Below are 17,727 nucleotides of genomic sequence, written 5' to 3'. Positions count from 1 at the left end.
TGGTCATTCCAACTTGACATGCAAATATCTCGCCTAAAAATGCGGCACAAACGATGAAACTTGGTGAATCGCCGGCACAAACGAAGCCTAAAAGAATGGTAAAAAGAAATTTTGAAAAAACTCAAAAATAAAAAGTGGCCATACCAACTTGATATGCGAATATCTCGCGTAATAATGCGGCACAAACGATGAAATTTAGCGAATCGCTAGCAGAAACGAGGCCAAATAGATTGGCAAAAAGAAATTTTGAAAAAATTCAAAATATGAAAAGGTATATCAATTTTTCTCATATTTACTTGACACGCTAATATCTCGCTTGGTATGGCGGTAAAAACGAAAAAAACTTTTTATATTACTAAAATAGTTATTTGTAAAGTTGTAGGTAAAAGAAAAATACTATTATTTGCTGTAATAGATATGTATTTATAGATAAACTAGCTGACCCGGCAAACGTTGTTTTGCCATGTATGTTATTTCTAGGAAACATTTTTATAGTTAAATAAAAATAATTATCTACTATAAGTGTGCGGGGAAGTATTTATAATCGAATGCATTATAAAGAATAAAAGTATGTTTTATTTAGGTTAATAAATAAATCTTTATTAGAGTAACGAATACATTTTAAACAACAGTCTTTGATAGCTATCTAAACATCAAAAATAAATATTTATATTTTTACTATCAATTATGGCAGTTGAAAAAAAAAAAATTAATCTCTTAGCGCAATAGAGTGTACAATATTTTTGGTTAGTCCGTCTTTAGCCAACACAAACAAACTGGATGGTTTTCCCACGCGAGAACATCGCACATATAGTTGTCCGTGGGAGAAGCACGGTGTTTCCAAATCTAAGCCACATACAGACAATGTTTGTCCTTGTGACTTATTGATTGTCATAGCGAATGCCAATCTAATTGTGAATTGAGTGCGTTTGAATTCAATTGGCACATCTGTAGGAATCATAGGGATTCGTGGCAGCAACACATTTTCGCCTTAAAACTTGCCATTCAAGATGATGGCTTCAATAACGTTTTTCATTAATTTTTTAATGACTAATCATGTGCCATTACATAGCCGTGGTGGGTTTAAGTTTCGAAGTAGAATAATCGGAGATCCAACCTTCAATTGTAAATGATGTGGTGGCATGCCTGGCAAATCCAATGAATTTAAGAACTCAATTGGATAATTCACAGTCTCGTTGGTATCGCAAACTGCATCGATAGATTTATATGACACCAAGTCCCCAGGCAACAGCTGTTGTATCTTTAAATTTAACCCATTGACGTCCACATTTTTAGCTGCCAAGATCGCTCTTTCTGCCAGCCACTTATGATTTGCATATTGTGTGTGTTCGTCGGGAAATATGTGATCGATGAGACTATTTTGCGAGTCGATGATTGTGCAGAAGTCCGTCTGTAATTTTATGCATCCAGTATTTTCATGTACAGCAACTTTCCCATCGCCAATATCTAACAGTGGTTTAGAGAAAGTTTCGGCGGATGGATCCTGAAGCATTTGAACGCGCATGTTCACCGTCAGTTGTACTTTTTCATCATTACGCCATAGTCGCGATGATTTTAAGCACGCGTTGATTTCATCAGCGTAGGTTGAACGCGGAATAACGGGAAGTGTTTGTCTGAAATCACCTGAAAGGAGTAACAAAGTGCCGCCAAATAGTTTATCGTTGTTTTTTATATCCTTTAATGTCCTATCCAATGCCTCAAGCGAATGTTTGTGTGCCATAGTGCATTCATCCCAGATAATAATTTTACATTGTTTCAGCACTGTGGCCATAGACGATTGTTTTTTTATGTTGCACACTGCATCTGGATTATTTTTAATGTTTAACGGCAGCTTAAATGCTGAATGAGCTGTTCTGCCTCCATCTAATAAAGTTGCTGCAATGCCAGAAGATGCAACGGCCAATGCGATGCCATTTTTTGATCGTATCTCGGCAAGAAGTAGCGAAATAAGAAATGTTTTGCCAGTCCCACCTGGTGCATCTAAAAAAAAGAATCCTCCTTGTCCTGCCGAAACTGCCAGCATGATACGGTCGTAGATAATTTTTTGTTCATCATTAAGTAGTGGAACATTGCGGCTAACAATGCTCGCCATTTGTACAGTATCGTACTGTAGTTCACGATTCATATCTGTGTTGAGTAAATCAGATGCACTTCGATTCGGTGAGCCCATACCGAAATGACTGATTGGTAAATTCGCAATAGCAATGCAAAGATCCTCGATAGCAATCAATGCTTCATTGTACATTGCTTCACTGAATGATGTTGTTAGATCGTTGCACCTTGTACGATGTCGATACAATATATCATCAGTCATTGAATCTTTGTGATTATCCCACAACATTTGTGCTCGGGCCGGGAAACATGTAGTCAGTACTATAGCAAATAGTAGACGAATTTGTGTTCCTGTGCAGTTTAATGCTGCTTCAGCAAGCATGCTGTCCCAATGATTGTCGTCTTCTAGCAAGCCTAGAGCAAGGCATGCATCTTTATACGTAGGATACTGTTGTCCATCTACCTTCCGTATATCTTGAAATGACAATGGTCCGGTGACAACCAACAATAGTCGCAGATAAAAGCACTCAGTCTGCCTTGGATTGACGGTATATACACGACCCAAACTATTTGATTTGAATAAACCGGGGCACGCATCAACTGGTATCCCTTGCTTGCGGGGTATCCATTTTTTCGATTGAGCCCATGTAAAATACCGCGGAACTTCAGAATAGAGCAGTGTTTGTGCGAAGGCACCAAAAGCATCCGCACGATTGCACAATTCAAAAAATTCGGTGAGCGTAGTTTTCGGTGGATTTATAGCATGATCAAGCGCTGGCCGTTTTCAAGATGGACAGCTAAATGGATAACTGCTGGATCCCGTTCATGAATTGGGAAACCGAAAATATGCCAGACAGCTTCATTGGAACTGATATACCGGCCAATTTGGTAATTCGTGATTTCATCATTTTGATTCAACGGAGGAGAATGAACATTATTATTTTCAATCCGAAATACAGCCATATCACTTCCTTTATTCACATACTTGCAAATATATTTGATACTCTTCACCGAACTGCATGACTCAACATTTATATGAGCATTAAAGGTTTTGCTCAGCAGAGGAGAATATGGTACCACCCAACGATTGTCAATGTCGATGTCTGCGTTGTTGGTAGTTTTAATGAAAGATTGTCCGCCATTTTCCAGATTTTTTATTGTGTCATCAAAAAATAAAAAAAAAAATTTGCCAAAAAATTAAAGTTTATAATTAACAAATAAAAAATAGGGGTTGATCGTAGAGGGGTGAAAAGTTGAGAGTAATATGAGATTTTTTATTGTAAGTCATCACAAAAAAAAAAAAAAATTTACTAAAAAAAATTAAAGTTTACAAATAAAATATAAGGGTTGATCGTAGAGGGGTAAAAATTTAGGGTTGTATGTATTTTTGTATGATGTGTCATAAAATAATAAAAACAAAAAATTTTGCCTAAAAAATAAAAAAAAAAAATTTAGGGGTGGACTACCCTTAACATTTAGGGGGATGAAAAATAGATGTTGGCCGATTCTCCACCCTGGCCGACATTCACGCTAAGGATCACAAAAATCGATCGAGCCGTTTCGGAGGAGTTCAAGTTCGAACACCGTGACACGAGAATTTTATATATTAGATTATCAACAGTTATGACGTCACCCTGCCTTTCGCCGGAAATAAAAGAGAATGTACCTTTCTCTTGAAGATACGATATCTATTGCAAAGCTATCAATGTAAATATGTAACAATAAGTTAGATCTATGGGAATATGAACTATTTAAGATTATTGGTATCTATGCGATACTCAATGTAAACTGTAATTAATATATAAGGACATGCAATTATGAATAAGGAGATTAGTAAAAGTTTAGTCAGAGAGCAGTCAAGATTAGTCGATGATTATTAGTATTGTACGTTACTAGAAGTTAGCCTGTATATAAATGTTCTCAGTTTGTGTGTAACATATCAATAAAAGTTTTATTTGTGATTCTGCTAGTCGCGATTCTTTAATTGGCGCCCGAACGCAGGGACTTGGAAACGTGAAGTGCTATTTTAATAGTTAATTCCTAGTCGAACTTTTTAGGCAAAAAGTAAGCTACAAGTTTTACTACTAATTTGCCAAACATCATTTAAGAATCACTCAAGATACAAGGCGACAAGTTTCTGCAAAGTTAACTTCGTATCCTGAAGCACTAGAAGAATCATCCTTAGAAGTCATCCCAGGTAGTACTGCAGTTTTCAAGAGATTCCGACGAAATATCAACAGGAATTGGAGAACCACAGAAAGCCTGACACATCAAGACTCAAGGTATACTAAAACTATATGGTTATACAAATTGACGAACTAAGTAATTTATTTAATAATTTAAATACTAATAGTAATAATAACAATAGTAACAGTAGTAATAATAATCAAGTAGAAACAATGGCAATGAGTTTAACTAAAGAATTTTATAAAAGAATACCAACTTTTGACGGTAATCCCTCTGAATTAGTCATATTCACAAGTAAAGTAGAAAATTTATTCGGAACGTTTTGTAGAGAGAACAATCCTCACAGAATTCAGAATCATTTAACATTATTAGAAGAAGCACAATTAAGACTTGTTGGGGAAGCTCGACAATGCCTATACGAGCAAGAATTTACAACGGTAGCGCAACTCTTAGACAGACTAAAATCACAGTTTAAAGACTCGAGAACAACAGAACAACTCAAACTAAACTTATTTAACACGAAACCCAATCCACGCGAACACCCATTCGACTTTTTAAAACGTGTACAACAACAAAAAACACTAATACTAGCGAGAATTCGTATAGATGACGGACCGGATAAAGAAGTAGAAATGCGAATAGCAGAAAGAGAAGTAGCAAGATACACTCTATCCCACTTACATCCCAGAATTCAAGACAGTTTTAGACACATGATAGTAAATGACTTAAACACCATAATAAATACATTAAATAACGACAACTCGGACTTAGTAGAACAAATTTACCCACGGACACGACACGAAACTAACATTAACCACTACAATTACCAACAGGACTTCAAGCCTCAGAAAAATTTTAAACCTCCAAGAGAGACATTTCGACCAAATTACTCTTATAACCGCTATGAACAACCAAGACCTCAATTTAAATATCAAAGACCTAACTTTAATCGAAACAACTTCCAACAAAACACAACTTGGCCAAACTGGCAAAATCCCCCAAAATTCGAAACGCCACAGATAAACACATCACAAAACACAGTTTCAATGAGAACAGTACGAAGCAATCAACGAAACTTTCACACACAACATGTAGACGAAGACAAAACGGAACTAAAAAATAAAATTGACCAACTAGAACAAAAGCTGGACCATTTTTTAGACTTAGGCTCGCACAGCAGCAGACCGCCGAACTTAGATTGTACCTAACTGACAGCAAACTACCACATTTTAAAGATCTGACTGGCAAAACTTGGCTAATCGACACAGGCTCTACGAAAAATTACATCAATCCAAATTCCGTACCGGTAGGAATTAAAACTAAATCCGAAGATTTCACAATTGTAACTCCAACAGGACGCGAGAATGGCAAGAGTTCAGTCGAACTAGACCTAGCTCCATTATTTGGGTTCAATAATGAAACAAAAGTTAAATTTTACATTTACCCATTTAGCAAAGACTTCGATATGTTATTAGGCTACGAAACAATGCAGAATATAGATTTGAAAATAAATGTTAAACAGAATGAAATTAATTTAAAAGATAATATAACAATAAAGGAAAATAATATACAAAAGAAAAGAGAAGCTAAATGCGACGATATTAAAGAAAATAGGTTTTATCAAATAGACTTGCATGACAAAGAAAAGATAAAAGAATTAATACGAGCGGAACATATGTCTCATAACGAGCAGGACAAGTTATCAGAAATTATAAGCAAGTATCCCAATATAATCAAAGAGGAAAAAGATAGTTTAAAAAGTACCAATCTCATTAAACATAGAATTAAATTAAAAACAGATAGACCAATTTATAGTCAAAATTATCGATACCCTCAACAATTTAAGGATCAAGTAGACGAGGAAATAAAGAAATTATTAAAAGACGGCATTATTCGCGAAAGCAACTCTCCGTACAACTCCCCGGTTTGGGTAGTAGCAAAGAAACCAGACGCGAGCGGTAAAAAGAAAATAAGAATGGTCATCGACTATCGAAAACTAAATCAAGAAACCATACTAGATAAATTTCCACTTCCAAACATCGAGGATCTTTTAAACAAATTAGAAGGATCAAACATTTTTTCCATAATAGATTTAGCATCTGGGTTTCATCAGATCGAAATGGAACCAGAAGATATTTGTAAAACCGCATTCAGCACAAACACAGGACACTACGAATTTCTTAGAATGCCTTTCGGAATGTGCAATGCACCACCAACTTTCCAAAGAGCTATGAACGCAATGCTCTCAAACACTCCAAATACACTAGTTTACATGGACGATATTATTGTTTACTCTAAAACTAAAGAAGAGCACTACAAACACTTGGAAACACTTTTCCAGAAACTTTCAAAACACCAGTTATCAATTCAACTAGACAAGATCGAATTTTTAAAAACAGAACTATTATTTCTAGGCCATATTTTAAGCCCACAGGGTATTAGACCAAACCCTTTAAAGATAGCAGCCATCAAGGAATTCCCAATACCAAAAACCCAGAAACAAGTGAAACAGTTCCTAGGTTTGACGGGTTACTACAGGAAGTTTATACAAGGATATGCTAACATAGCCAAACCTATGACTTCCACACTTAAGAAGGAAGAGAATATTAACTACAAAGACCTTGAATTTAAGAAAGCTTTTGAAAATTTAAAAGAACTCATTATTAATGCTCCGATTCTGCAATATCCAAATTTCAATTTGCCCTTTACCCTTACGACGGACGCAAGTAATTATGCATTGGGAGCAGTGCTTTCCCAATCTTTAGAAGGGAGAGATCACCCGATATCCTTCGCTTCTAGAACTCTTTCTACCACAGAACAAAAATATTCAGCAGTTGAAAAGGAGTGCTTAGCAATAGTATGGGCGTGCAATCACTTCAAACCGTACCTATATGGAAAAAGATTCGAAATACATACCGACCACAAACCACTAAAATGGCTTTTTACAATGAAAAATACAAACGCAAGATTAATGAAATGGATCTTTCAATTGAGCGATTTCGAATTCGAAATTAAGCACATAGAAGGAAAAACCAACTATGTTGCAGACGCGTTATCACGCAACCCAGTCGAAAATGAACTGAACATGTTAGAAAATGATGAACTTGATGAAATTTTAGATAATTTATCCGATCGTTCTATTAATCCCGAAGAACAGGAAATCATTAACGAAGAACTAGAAGAAAACGAAACTGACATGGCCACAATCCACTCGCAGGAATCCTCGAATGAAATTATTCAGATAATGGAAAAGGAAAAACCTATTAACGTCGAAAAAAGACAAATCCACATAGAGTTGGGAAACGAAAAACCAAAAGTTATAAAAAGATTCAAAAATAAAATAACAATCGAAATACACATTAATGAACACCGAGATAAATTAAGACAAGAGTTAACTGAATACTTAGAACCTAATAAAGTTTACGGTGAATACTGCGAAACCAAAATTTTGAGTTTAAAAGAAGAATACGAAAATATATTTAACATATTCTGCAAGGAAATCGAAGATCTTACTAATCTAATAAAAATAAAGAAATATACTACAAAATGTTTGGACGTTGAAGATGAAGATGAACAAAAAGAAATAATAAATAATTATCATATGGGAAAAAATATTCATCGCGGTAGTCTTGAAACATATTACAAATTGAAAAACATATATTACTGGCCCAGAATGAAGGACTTGATTACAGACTTTATAAATCGCTGCGACATTTGTAGAAAAGTGAAGTATGATAGAAAACCAATTAAAACAAAATTTCAGGTAACACCAACACCTAACAAACCATTTGAGACAATCATGATTGATACCCTACATTTTAAACAAAAATACATAATTACCATTATGGACACGTTCTCTAAACGACTAACATGCAAACTAACAAAACAAATTAATGCTATAAACATTGCCAATGTAATTATTGAATACCTATCAATATTTCCCACCCCAGTAGAAATCATAATGGACAATGGCAAAGAATACAACAACAATATAGTAAAAGAACTTCTAAAGTTGTATAACATACAAGAACATTACACTACACCTAATCACTCAAACTCACTAGGACTTCTCAACAGAGCACACTCTACACTCATCGAATTGCTTAGGACTTTGCAAAACACGCACAAAGGCGAATCGTTAGAGAAACAATTACACTTAGCTACACACGCATTTAACAACACTATAAACCAAAACTTAAAAATGACACCGAACGAAATCACATTTGGGATAAAAAACAACGACATAAGCTACTACGACGACATCCTACAGACAGAACTAATAAATAAACATAGAAACGAACTTGACTTACTACATAAACTAACAAGAAATAAAATCATGACAGAAAAAGTAACGCGAACGAAAACCCTCAATGAAGAACGGGAAGATCCCGAAATACCGGACGTTACTTACTGTAGAAAACGCGCTAAAACAAAGGACGTAAATAAATACAAACCAGTTGTACAATTTAAAGACGTTACCAGCAAAAATAAACTAATCAAAGTACATAAAGACGATGTTCAAAGAAAAAGGAAAAAATACAGTTCCGTTTCAGATACTGACCAAAATACGGTCGATATTAACATAGACACTAGTTAAGGGAAACCAGCAAAGTTGTTTGTTCTTTAAACAAAATACAGCCTATTATTTTGTTTACATTCCAAAGAAAGCGAAATCTAACCAAACTATGTACTTATTATCCACACCAAACCTAATAAATCAAAAATATGTAAGTGTGCATAATTTAAATCAACTGATACACATTGTTAATAATACTTACTATAAAGCTGCATGCATTCATGTTAACGAGAATTATTATTGTACTAAACCTGTTAAAGTTACAGATATGTGTAAGCTCCAAATATTATCAAAGGGCAGCTTAAATTATTGTAAAACTATAAGCGTTAATTTAAAAACTTTCATAAAATATATTCCTGACATTAATGCTTACCTATCGTTCAATCATTCTAGAATAAGCATAAAGAACAATAACGATGTACATATCGCTTTCCTACCTAGAGTGGCTATAGTAAAATTAAATAATGATGAAGAAATAATAGAATATCCTAATGTAATAAAATCTTCGATCGATGCTGATCCTATAAATTTCTCTGCAGAAATAAAAGAAATTATACCTTATAATGTAACTTTTCAAGAATTGGAAAATGTGAATCTAACAGAAATTAACTTAGAGAAACTAGACGATTTTGTAGTATTTGATGTAAACATTACTATAAAAATATTAATCGCCATCATAAGCTATTTATTACTATTTAATGTTATGTCAATTTGTATGCCATATATCAAAAGTAAAATGCAAATCTCCGAAAGGCAACATGCCGAAGCGATACAACTGCGACACCTAGTACCTCCAAGTGCACCTGTATTGGATATCAAATGGGCACCTTCACCATCATAAGAATCTTCAGAGGACTTCAGAGCTTCAGAAGGGAGAAGTTATGACGTCACCCTGCTTTTCGCCGGAAATAAAAGAGAATGTACCTTTCTCTTGAAGATACGATATCTATTGGAAAGCTATCAATGTAAATATGTAACAATAAGTTAGATCTATGGGAATATGAACTATTTAAGATTATTGGTATCTATGCGATACTCAATGTAAACTGTAATTAATATATAAGGACATGCAATTATGAATAAGGAGATTAGTAAAAGTTTAGTCAGAGAGCAGTCAAGATTAGTCGATGATTATTAGTATTGTACGTTACTAGAAGTTAGCCTGTATATAAATGTTCTCAGTTTGTGTGTAACATATCAATAAAAGTTTTATTTGTGATTCTGCTAGTCGCGATTTTTTAATTAACCCATCAACCGCTGGTGTATGCTGGCAGTTAGTTACTTTACTTGACGTAGAGATGCGCTGCTGGCGTCAGTATGTCAGTAACAGTTTTTCTTTCATAACTTCTTTAATATTGCGGCACAAACGATGAAACTTGGTGAATCGCCGGCACAAACGACGCCAAAAGGAATAGCAAAAAAAAATTTTAAAAAATCTCAAAGACAAGCGAAATCGCGTGTCCAACTTCCGTCAAGTTGGTATGGCCACTTTAAATCCTTAAAAACTTTTTCAATTTTTGAGCTAAATGGATGAAGTTTTGGGAAAGGACGGCACAAACGCGGCACAAACGAATGGTAGAAAGAAATTTTGAAAAAACTCAAAAAATAAAAAGTGGCCATTCCAACTTGACATGCGAATATCTCGCCTAAAAATGCGGCACAAACGATGAAACTTGGTGAATCGCCGGCACAAACGAGGCCAAAGAGCTTGGCAAAAAGAAATTTTGAAAAATGTTCAAAAAATAAAAAGTTATATCAATTTTTGTTATAATTAATTGACATGCAAAAATCTCGCTTAAAAATGCGGCACAAACGATGAAACTTGGTGAATCGCCGGCACAAACGAAGCCTTAAAGAATGGTAAAAAGAAATTTTGAAAAACTCAAAAATAAAAAGTGGCCATACCAACTTGACATGCGAATATCTCGCGTAATAATGCGGCACAAACGAGGAAATTTGGCTAATCAGCGGCACAAACGAGGCCAAAGAGATTGGCAAAAAGAAATTTGGATAAAGTTCAAAAAATAAAAAGTTATATCAATTTGTGTCATATTAAATTGACATGCGAATATCTCGCCTAAAAATGCGGCACAAACGATGAAACTTGGTGAATCGCCGGCACAAACGAAGCCTAAAAGAATGGTAAAATGAAATTTTGAAAAAACTCAAAAATAAAAAGTGGACATACCAACTTGATATGCGAATATCTCGCGTAATAATGCGGCACAAACGATGAAATTTATCGAATCGCTAGCAGAAACGAGGCCAAATAGATTGGCAAAAAGAAATTTTGAAAAAATTCAAAATATGAAAAGTTATATCAATTTTTCTCATATTTACTTGACACGCTAATATCTCGCTTGGTATGGCGGTAAAAACGAATAAAACTTTTTATATTACTAAAATAGTTATTTGTAAAGTTGTAGGTAAAAGAAAAATACTATTATTTGCTGTAATAGATATGTATTTATAGATAAATTATCAACCCATCAACCGCTGGTGTATGCTGGCAGTTAGTTACTTTACTTGACGTAGAGATGCGCTGCTGGCGTCAGTATTTCAGTAACAGTTTTTCTTTCATAACTTCTTTAATATTGCGGCACAAACGACGCCAAAAAGAATAGCAAAAAAAAATTTTAAAAAATCTCAAAGACAAGCGAAATCGAGTGTCCAACTTCCGTCAATTTGGTATGGCCACTTTAAATCCTTAAAAACTTTTTCAATTTTTGAGCTAAATGGATGAAGTTCTGGGAAAGGACGGCACAAACGCGGCACAAACGAATGGTAAAAAGAAATTTTGAAAAAACTCAAAAAATAAAAAGTGGCCATTCCAACTTGACATGCGAATATCTCGCCTAAAAATGCGGCACAAACGATGAAACTTTGTGAATCGCCGGCACAAACGAGGCCAAAGAGCTTGGCAAAAAGAAATTTTGAAAAATGTTCAAAAAATAAAAAGTTATATCAATTTTTGTTATAATTAATTGACATGCAAAAATCTCGCTTAAAAATGCGGCACAAACGATGAAACTTGGTGAATCGCCGGCACAAACGAAGCCTTAAAGAATGGTAAAAAGAAATTTTGAAAAACTCAAAAATAAAAAGTGGCCATACCAACTTGACATGCGAATATCTCGCGTAATAATGCGGCACAAACGAGGAAATTTGGCTAATCAGCGGCACAAACGAGGCCAAAGAGATTGGCAAAAAGAAATTTGGATAAAGTTCAAAAAATAAAAAGTTATATCAATTTGTGTCATATTAAATTGACATGCGAATATCTCGCCTAAAAATGCGGCACAAACGATGAAACTTGGTGAATCGCCGGCACAAACGAAGCCTAAAAGAATGGTAAAATGAAATTTTGAAAAAACTCAAAAATAAAAAGTGGACATACCAACTTGATATGCGAATATCTCGCGTAATAATGCGGCACAAACGATGAAATTTATCGAATCGCTAGCAGAAACGAGGCCAAATAGATTGGCAAAAAGAAATTTTGAAAAAATTCAAAATATGAAAAGTTATATCAATTTTTCTCATATTTACTTGACACGCTAATATCTCGCTTGGTATGGCGGTAAAAACGAATAAAACTTTTTATATTACTAAAATAGTTATTTGTAAAGTTGTAGGTAAAAGAAAAATACTATTATTTGCTGTAATAGATATGTATTTATAGATAAATTATCAACCCATCAACCGCTGGTGTATGCTGGCAGTTAGTTACTTTACTTGACGTAGAGATGCGCTGCTGGCGTCAGTATTTCAGTAACAGTTTTTCTTTCATAACTTCTTTAATATTGCGGCACAAACGATGAAACTTGGTGAATCGCCGGCACAAACGACGCCAAAAGGAATAGCAAAAAAAAATTTTAAAAAATCTCAAAGACAAGCGAAATCGCGTGTCCAACTTCCGTCAATTTGGTATGGCCACTTTAAATCCTTAAAAACTTTTTCAATTTTTGAGCTAAATGGATGAAGTTCTGGGAAAGGACGGCACAAACGCGGCACAAACGAATGGTAAAAAGAAATTTTGAAAAAACTCAAAAAATAAAAAGTGGCCATTCCAACTTGACATGCGAATATCTCGCCTAAAAATGCGGCACAAACGATGAAACTTTGTGAATCGCCGGCACAAACGAAGCCTAAAAGAATAGTAAAAAGAAATTTTGAAAAAACTCAAAAATAAAAAGTGGCCATACCAACTTGATATGCGAATATCTCGCGTAATAATGCGGCACAAACGATGAAATTTAGCGAATCGCTAGCAGAAAGGAGGCCAAATAGATTGGCAAAAAGAAATTTTGAAAAAATTCAAAATATGAAAAGTTATATCAATTTTTCTCATCTTTACTTGACACGCCAATATCTCGCTTGGTATGGCGGTAAAAACGAAAAAAACTTTTTATATTACTAAAATAGTTATTTGTAAAGTTGTAGGAAAAAGAAAAATACTATTATTTGCTGTAATAGATTTGTATTTATAGATAAATTATCAACCCATCAACCGCTGGTGTATGCTGGCAGTTAGTTACTTTACTTGACGTAGAGATGCGCTGCTGGCGTCAGTATGTCAGTAACAGTTTTTCTTTCATAACTTCTTTAATATTGCGGCACAAACGATGAAACTTGGTGAATCGCCGGCACAAACGACGCCAAAAGGAATAGCAAAAAAAAATTTTAAAATACCTCAAAGACAAGCGAAATCGCGTGTCCAACTTCCGTCAAGTTGGTATGGCCACTTTAAATCCTTAAAAACTTTTTCAATTTTTGAGCTAAATGGATGAAATTTTGGGAAAGGACGGCACAAACTCGGCACAAACGAATGGTAAAAAGAAATTTTGAAAAAACTCAAAAAATAAAAAGTGGCCATTCCAACTTGACATGCGAATGAAATGAAATGAAATGAAATGAAATGAAAGCCATTTAATTAATCATTTAAACAATACATTTAAATATTTGAATCAGCTAATGCTGTGGCTCCCCTAAGGGGAATTTGAGTTGCTAATCATTAAAAATAAAATTTATCTGTTCTTAGTTCAAATCAAATAATCTTCAACATAAATGTACTTTTTTTTTTTAATTCAAAATTATTTAAATTTATATAGTCTTAATAAAATAGTTTAAAAATATTAACTTACACAAAAATACTAATTTAAACAGAATTTTACAATTTCAGAGGTTATCATTTTTTATTTTATTTACATCTTTATTCACACAGAGTATTACACTAATAAACCAACATATTTTAATTTAATTATTTTTGCTTCTAATTATTTTATTTTTCACCGAATTTATTGCTAATATTTTGTATTGTTTTTACTTCTCCTGTGGTAGCCAGGCTTCAACATATATTGCGCTCATTCTCCTCCATTCTGCTCTGTCAAGGGCGACTCTCTTCCATGCTACTCCGCCGCAGCATTTCCTCATCTCGTGATCCCATTTTATTTTAGGTCTACCCCTCTTTCTTTTTAAACCCAGGGAGCACCATTCCAGTATTTTCTTGGCCCATCTGCCATCCTCCGAACGCACAATGTGGCCAGCCCATTTCCATTTTTTTTCGCAGATCACCTTTATAATATCATCCATTCCAGTCTGTGCCCTTATCCATTTGTTGCTTTTCCTTTCTCTCCTACTTATCTTCATCATGCTTCTTTCCATCTTTCTTACTGTCTTTCTTATCTTCTCCAAATCTTTTCTAGTCAGACTCCAAGTTTCGCATCCATATGTTAGGACTGGTCTCACTACACAGTTCCATAGCTTCTTCTTTACTGCGATACTCACGTCTGATCTAAATAATTTTCTGTATTTACTATACATTCCCCAGCTTAGTCTTATTCTTCTGTTAATTTCTTTATCTATTTTCTCTTCTTTATCAATGAGTTGCCCTAAATATACATATTCAACTACTTCTTCTATTGGTTCTTCGTTTATCATTACCATCATATCTTCAGTGTTATTTATTTTCATTATTTTAGTTTTTTGTGGATTTATTTTTAATCCGAGTTTTTCGGCATATTTAACTAGGTCTTTCAACATATTCATTATCTCTTCATGAGACTTTCCAATCAGCACTAAATAGTCTGCGAACTTCATAGTGACCAATTGTTCACCATTCACTTTAATACCGTAGTTATGCCACTGGCAACTCTTAAAAATTTCTTCCATTACTACTCCAAATATCTTTGCAGAAGGTACATCTCCTTGACGTAGACCTCTTCGTATTTTAATATTCTTTCTTTGATTTCCAATGTTAACTTGCAGTTCGGCGTTTTTGTAAATAAATTCTATAATTTTAATGTATTCATATTTAATTTGTTTACTCTTTAAGGTTTTCAAAATTGCTTCGGTGTACACACTGTCGAAGGCTTTCTCAAAGTCTATGAACAGTAGTAGCAGGGTGATTCCATAATCTTGTGCTTTTCTTATTAGTTCACGAATCACCAGAATAGCATCCAAAGTGGAAAAATTCTTCTTAAAACCAACTTGATCCACAGGTGAATCGAAATCCAAATGTCTATCCATTCTTTTAGTTAAAATACTCATAAATAGTTTGTATATTACAGATAAGAGGCTTAATGGCCTATAGTTTTTAATATCTAATTTATCTCCTTTCTTAAAAAGTAAGATTAATTTTGATTTCAGCCAGGACCGAGGAACGCTTTGTTCTTGTAAACAAACATTGAACAAATCGCATAGCTCAATTGACATGCGAATATCTCGCCTAAATATGCGGCACAAACGATGAAACTTGGTGAATCGCCGGCACAACCGAAGCCTAAAAGAATGGTAAAAAGAAATTTTGAAAAAACTCAAAAATAAAAAGTGGCTATACCAACTTGACATGCGAATATCTCGCGTAATAATACGGCACAAACGATGAAATTTGGCGAATCAGCGGCACAAACGAGGCCAAAGAGATTGGCAAAAAGAAATTTTGAAAAAGTTCAAAAAATAAAAGTTATCAATTTTTGTCATATTAAATTGACATGCGAATATCTCGCCTAAAAATGCGGCACAAACGATGAAACTTGGTGAATCGCCGGCACAAACGAAGCCTAAAAGAATGGTAAAAAGAAATTTTGAAAAAACTCAAAAATAAAAAGTGGCCATACCAACTTGATATGCGAATATCTCGCGCAATAATGCGGCACAAACGATGAAATTTAGCGAATCGCTAGCAGAAACGAGGCCAAATAGATTGGCAAAAAGAAATTTTGAAAAAATTCAAAATATGAAAAGTTATATCAATTTTTCTCATATTTACTTGACACGCTAATATCTCGCTTGGTATGGCGGTAAAAACGAAAAAAACTTTTTATATTACTAAAATAGTTATTTGTAAAGTTGTAGGTAAAAGAAAAATACTATTATTTGCTGTAATAGATATGTATTTATAGATAAATTATCAACCCATCAACCGCTGGTGTATGCTGGCAGTTAGTTACTTTACTTGACGTAGAGATGCGCTGCTGGCGTCAGTATGTCAGTAACAGTTTTTCTTTCATAACTTCTTTAATATTGCGGCACAAACGATGAAACTTGGTGAATCGCCGGCACAAACGACGCCAAAAGGAATAGCAAAAAAAAATTTTAAAAAATCTCAAAGACAAGCGAAATCGCGTGTCCAACTTCCGTCAAGTTGGTATGGCCACTTTAAATCCTTAAAAACTTTTTCAATTTTTGAGCTAAATGGATGAAGTTTTGGGAAAGGACGGCACAAACGCGGCACAAACGAATGGTAGAAAGAAATTTTGAAAAAACTCAAAAAATAAAAAGTGGCCATTCCAACTTGACATGCGAATATCTCGCCTAAAAATGCGGCACAAACGATGAAACTTGGTGAATCGCCGGCACAAACGAGGCCAAAGAGATTGGCAAAAAGAAATTTTGAAAAATGTTCAAAAAATAAAAAGTTATATCAATTTTTGTTATAATTAATTGACATGCAAAAATCTCGCTTAAAAATGCGGCACAAACGATGAAACTTGGTGAATCGCCGGCACAAACGAAGCCTTAAAGAATAGTAAAAAGAAATTTTGAAAAAACTCAAAAATAAAAAGTGGCCATACCAACTTGACATGCGAATATCTCGCGTAATAATGCGGCACAAACGAGGAAATTTGGCTAATCAGCGGCACAAACGAGGCCAAAGAGATTGGCAAAAAGAAATTTGGAAAAAGTTCAAAAAATAAAAAGTTATATCAATTTTTGTCATATTAAATTGACATGCGAATATCTCGCCTAAAAATGCGGCACAAACGATGAAATTTGGCGAATCAACGGCACAAACGAGGCCAAAGAGATTGGCAAAAAGGAATTTTGAAAAAGTTCAAAAAATAAAAAGATATATCAATTTTTGTCATAATTATATGACATGCGAATATCTCGCCTAAAAATGCGGCACAAACGATGAAACTTGGTGAATCGCCGGCACAAACGAAGCCTAAAAGAATGGTAAAAAGAAATTTTGAAAAAATTCAAAATATGAAAAGTTATATCAATTTTTCTCATATTTATTTGACACGCTAATATCTCGCTTGGTATGGCGGTAAAAACGAAAAAAACTTTTTATATTACTAAAATAGTTATTTGTAAAGTTGTAGGTAAAAGAAAAATACTATTATTTGCTGTAATAGATATGTATTTATAGATACATTATCAACCCATCAACCGCTGGTGTATGCTGGCAGTTAGTTACTTTACTTGACGTAGAGATGCGCTGCTGGCGTCAGTATGTCAGTAACAGTTTTTCTTTCATAACTTCTTTAATATTGCGGCACAAACGATGAAACTTGGCAAATCGCCGGCACAAACGACGCCAAAAGGAATAGCAAAAAAAAATTTTAAAAAATCTCAAAGGCAAGCGAAATCGCGTGTCCAACTTC

General features: G+C 34.2%; 1 protein-coding gene across 1 annotated transcript; it reads right to left on the bottom strand.

Moving 5' to 3' along the window:
• Positions 1-1,054: 1,054 nt before the first annotated feature.
• LOC141448409 (uncharacterized) lies at positions 1,055-2,981 on the bottom strand. The gene is made up of 2 exons (XM_074116767.1): positions 2,951-2,981; positions 1,055-2,847 (listed from the first exon to the last, which is right to left on the bottom strand). Exons 1-2 carry the CDS (start codon positions 2,979-2,981, stop codon positions 1,055-1,057), a joined length of 1,824 nt encoding a protein of 607 aa, XP_073972868.1.
• Between the last annotated feature and the right edge of the window lie 14,746 nt (positions 2,982-17,727).

This window comes from Rhodnius prolixus, unplaced genomic scaffold, assembly GCF_049639745.1.
Source record: "Rhodnius prolixus isolate KJV_2025 unplaced genomic scaffold, Rpr scaffold_31, whole genome shotgun sequence".
Lineage (NCBI taxonomy): Eukaryota > Metazoa > Arthropoda > Insecta > Hemiptera > Reduviidae > Rhodnius > Rhodnius prolixus.
The sequence above is the reverse complement of the archived record's forward strand: the minus strand, read 5'-3'. Positions and strand labels throughout refer to the sequence as shown.